Here is a 3,906-nt window from a genome sequence, read left to right on the forward strand (position 1 = left end):
TAATTTATTATTGTATCACCGTTGCGTGCAAACTCCATGCCCAGATAAGTCTCAATCTCACCAAGGTCAGTCATGGTAAACTTTTGCTGAAGGAGAGCCTTGGTCTGATCGAGGATGAGGCTGCTACTGGCAAACATCAGGAGGTCATCGACATAGACGGCGATCCAAATGGCATCGCGGCCATTGTTGAGAAAATAAACACATCGGTCCTTGAGGCAGCGAGTAAACTTCATCTCCGTGCACAGCTGGTGGTCGAGCATCTGGTACCAAGCACGTGAAGCTTGCTTGAGGCCATAGACAGCGCGGTTGAGCTTGCCATGAGTGTAGCCATTGAAGTACTGCTCGAGACCTTTGGGCACGGTGATGTAAATGTCCTCCTCGAGTGGAGCGTTGAGAAAGGCAGTCTTGACATCCATCTGGTGGATGATGAAGCCATAGTCGACAGCAAGAGCAATGAGGGTACGAATGGTCACCATGTTGGCAGTGGGCGAGTAGGTTTCGTTGTAGTCGATGCCATAGAGCTGCTTGAAACCTTTGGCCACAATGCGTGCCTTGAAGGTGCCATCATGCTTGCGAGCAAAGACAACACGAAGGTCGAGGGGCTTGATGTGAGCTGGAAGGTGATCTAGTCCTTGGATGACGTTGTGCTCGTGAAAGGAGTCAGCCTCCTTCTCAAGGGCACGGGTCCAGCTGTCAGCATCAGGACTGTGCATGGCTTCCTTGACGGTAGCAGGCAGCTTGTTGTAGTTGTCGGTGGTGGTGATGTTAGCGCTGAAGTGAGGATGGTCAAGGAGAAGAGGGTCAGTGTCGTCGTCGAGGTCATCGGTAACAATAATGGTAGTGGTAGTAGTAGTGGAGGTAGTGGAGTCAGCAGAGTCAGCAAAATCAGCAAAATCAGCAGCAGAAGTAGTAGGTTCGTCGTGGTCAAGGTCGTCAAATTGGTCGTGTTGAGGTGGTACAGTTGCATTCTCCCCTTCACCTCGAGCACGGGGAACAACTTTGACGTGGATGGTCTCGATGATAGTGTTGGTGTCAGGGCAGTAGACCTTGTGAGAGAGTGAAGTCGGCGAAAAGCCCACATAAATACCGTGGCGGGCCTTGGGACCGAGCTTGCCACCACGGCGTAGCGGGTCAAAGGCAAAAGCGTCGGCGCCAAAGGGGTGCAAGTCGCGGATGTCATGGGGCTTGATGCCGGTGAGGAGCTCATAGGCACAATAGCCATTGAGGTGTTCCTTGGGGCGGATGTTGATGAGGTACTCGGCGTGCTTGGCAGCAAGGGCCCAAAAGGATGGGTCACGGCCCGAGTCGTGAAGGAGCAGGGCCATGGTATCTCGAAGTTCGCGGAAGACGGTTTCGATGGCGCCGTTCATTTCGGGAGTATAAGGTGGCGAGTGGCGCCAAACACAGTTGAAGTGGCGCAGCTGTTCGCGAAAGGCCAAGGAGTGGTAGGGCCCGTCATTGTCGCTCTGGATGATGGTGCGCTTCTGCATGTCGGCTTCATCAATGCGAATGGGGATGGGCGAGTCGCGAATCAGGCGAGCAAAGCTCTCAGCCAGAGCTCTCTTTATGTGTCTAGTGGTTAAAATGGCCGTATCTCTGGTTATACTTAGTCGTTTTTCATGATTTTTGTTTCCTTGTGCGTGATTCTTCGCGCTTGTACTTTTCGGCATGATAGAAGCCGATGAAAATGTCTTGTTCTCTTGTGTTGTTTTGCGTGCCGTCGTGATTTTGATGTCGGGGTTGCACAGCTTTGCTTTCAGCTCTGAGGTTCAAACACCTAATTTATTATTATCAGCCAGATCGTCCTTGCGACAGACAGGGTCGAGCCAGAGAAAGCCCGTCGCCACATCCCGATAGGCAATGATGTACCTCGCTCCTTTGATACTAGGGGAGCGAAGCGGGCCAAACATGTCAGAAGCGACCAGTTCACCAGGCATGCGGGGCGTGCGGTCGCGATCGAAGCCAGCCAGAGCAAGGCGCTTAGCTTTGAAGAGGTTGCAATCGTTGCAGTTGAGGATGGCCTTGACGTCCGAGGTGTCGTCAACTTGCTGCAGCATGGAGCGCAAAACTTCGCGCGGCGGGTGGCCAAGAAGACGATGCATCTGCGAAGCAGACACAACATGGGCATGCTGTTGTTGCTGGTGGTGGTGCTGGTGGTGCAGGTGGTGAGCTGGGAGAAAAGAAAAGAAAAACAAGCCACCACTGGCCGCATCACGAGGTGCAGACCAAGTGACATCAGCATCACTCAACAAAAATGTAGACGAGTCAGACAAGGACACGACAAAACCAGCATCAACAAGGGCAGAAAGCGAGACAATGTTGTGAGAAAAAGAAGGCACATAAAAGCAACGATCAAGAACAATGGGGCGCAAGACACCATCAACATCAGTCACGAGCAAAGACACAGAGCCGACAGCTTGAGCAGCCGTCACGCCGTTGGCAGTCACAATGGTCTCAGAGCTTGGAGTATTAAAGGCATAATAGATTGTAGCATGGGAGAGAGCGACTCAAAAGTCAGACGCCTAAACCACTAGGCTATCAACAGTATAACTAGTACGTTGATGTGATGCATATTGTCGCATATATACAAGAATCTGACATCACTCTCTAATAGTCCCCCTCAACGTGCGAGTGGTCTGTTGTCCATCCCTCACGATGAAGTTGACCCAATCCTTTCATGCCCTCTGGCGGATCATCCTTACAAGGATGGCGTTCAAGATCGGTGTGCTCCGCGACACACACCTGCAGTGCTTTTTCAAGTATGCAACTGCTACACCTGGCTCATTTTATATTTGGCTCCCCCTTTTTTTATAGTCTGCTGGCTATGCAATAGCGCTTATGCGACTTTGAGTTGTACTGGCTATGTAATAGCGCTTACGCAACTCGAGCTCAGGTCTGCACAAGTAGTCTTGATGCGGGGTTCGAATCCCAAGTCAAGACTGACAAGTGGTAGCGCGTTCGAGGCCCATAACCTATTAAAGGCATAATAGATTGTAGCATGGGAGAGAGCGACTCAAAAGTCAGACGCCTAAACCACTAGGCTATCAACAGTATAACTAGTACGTTGATGTGATGCATATTGTCGCATATATACAAGAATCTGACATCACTCTCTAATATGGAGCAAGATCATGAAATAAATCACGATCAACAAAAAAATGAGCAGTGGCACCACTGTCCACCAATGCACGATTGCTGGTGGCCAGGTTGGTGGCTGACAAACAGGTCAAGAACAACTCGTGGTGACGATAATGTGTTTGTGCGGGCGAATAATTCACAGCAGGAGCAGCGGGCAAATGGGAAGGAGGAGCAGCAGGTGCAGCGGGCAAATGGGAAGGGGGAGGAAGAGACAAGGTCGCGGTCATGATGGGGGCCGCAAACTGCTTGCCATTGTGCTTCTCGTACGCGCGCTTCTTGCGGCACTGAGATGCATCGTGGCCATAGATGCGACAAAATTCACAGTTGGCATTGACGCGCTCACTCTTTGGGTGGGGCCCGTGGTGTATACCATGGCGACCACGGCCACGACCACGTCCACGACCGCGTCCGCGACCACGTCCACGGCCATGCCCGTGCCCGCGCCCTCCACCATGCTCAACAGCAAAGGCACCCTGTTTAGGTTCGGCGCGGGCACCAGCAGGCGTGAGTTTGTGCAGGTTAGCAGTCACCACCTCAAAGAACTTGCCCAAATCCCAAGACGGTTGATACAGGTTTGCAATCACGTCCCTGAGTTTCGAAGGCAGGCCATCAACCAGCTGGGCGATGACAAGGGTTGCCGAGTAGGCGCCCTCAATACGAAGGGTATCGACGGCGGCAGTGATGGAGGAGCGGTAGACAGGAAAGTCGTCGGCCGTACGGATGCGTTGGTCGCGAAGAGCCTGAGAGGCTTGGGTAATGTCGGACGAG

The 3,906-nt window shown here is 52.3% G+C and overlaps 1 protein-coding gene across 1 annotated transcript in view; it reads left to right on the plus strand.

Moving 5' to 3' along the window:
- Window positions 1-3,509: 3,509 nt before the first annotated feature.
- MONBRDRAFT_10281 (uncharacterized protein) overlaps window positions 3,510-3,906 on the plus strand; it is a gene marked incomplete at both ends in the record, with an annotated part of 6,151 nt that continues 5,754 nt past the window's right edge. Inside the window, one exon of the mRNA XM_001747980.1 lies at window positions 3,510-3,852. Within this exon, the coding sequence (XP_001748032.1) occupies window positions 3,510-3,852 (343 nt within the window). The remainder of the gene's footprint in view (window positions 3,853-3,906) is intronic.

Source organism: Monosiga brevicollis, genomic scaffold (assembly GCF_000002865.3).
Source record: "Monosiga brevicollis MX1 MONBRscaffold_20 genomic scaffold, whole genome shotgun sequence".
Classification (NCBI taxonomy): Eukaryota; class Choanoflagellata; order Craspedida; family Salpingoecidae; genus Monosiga; species Monosiga brevicollis.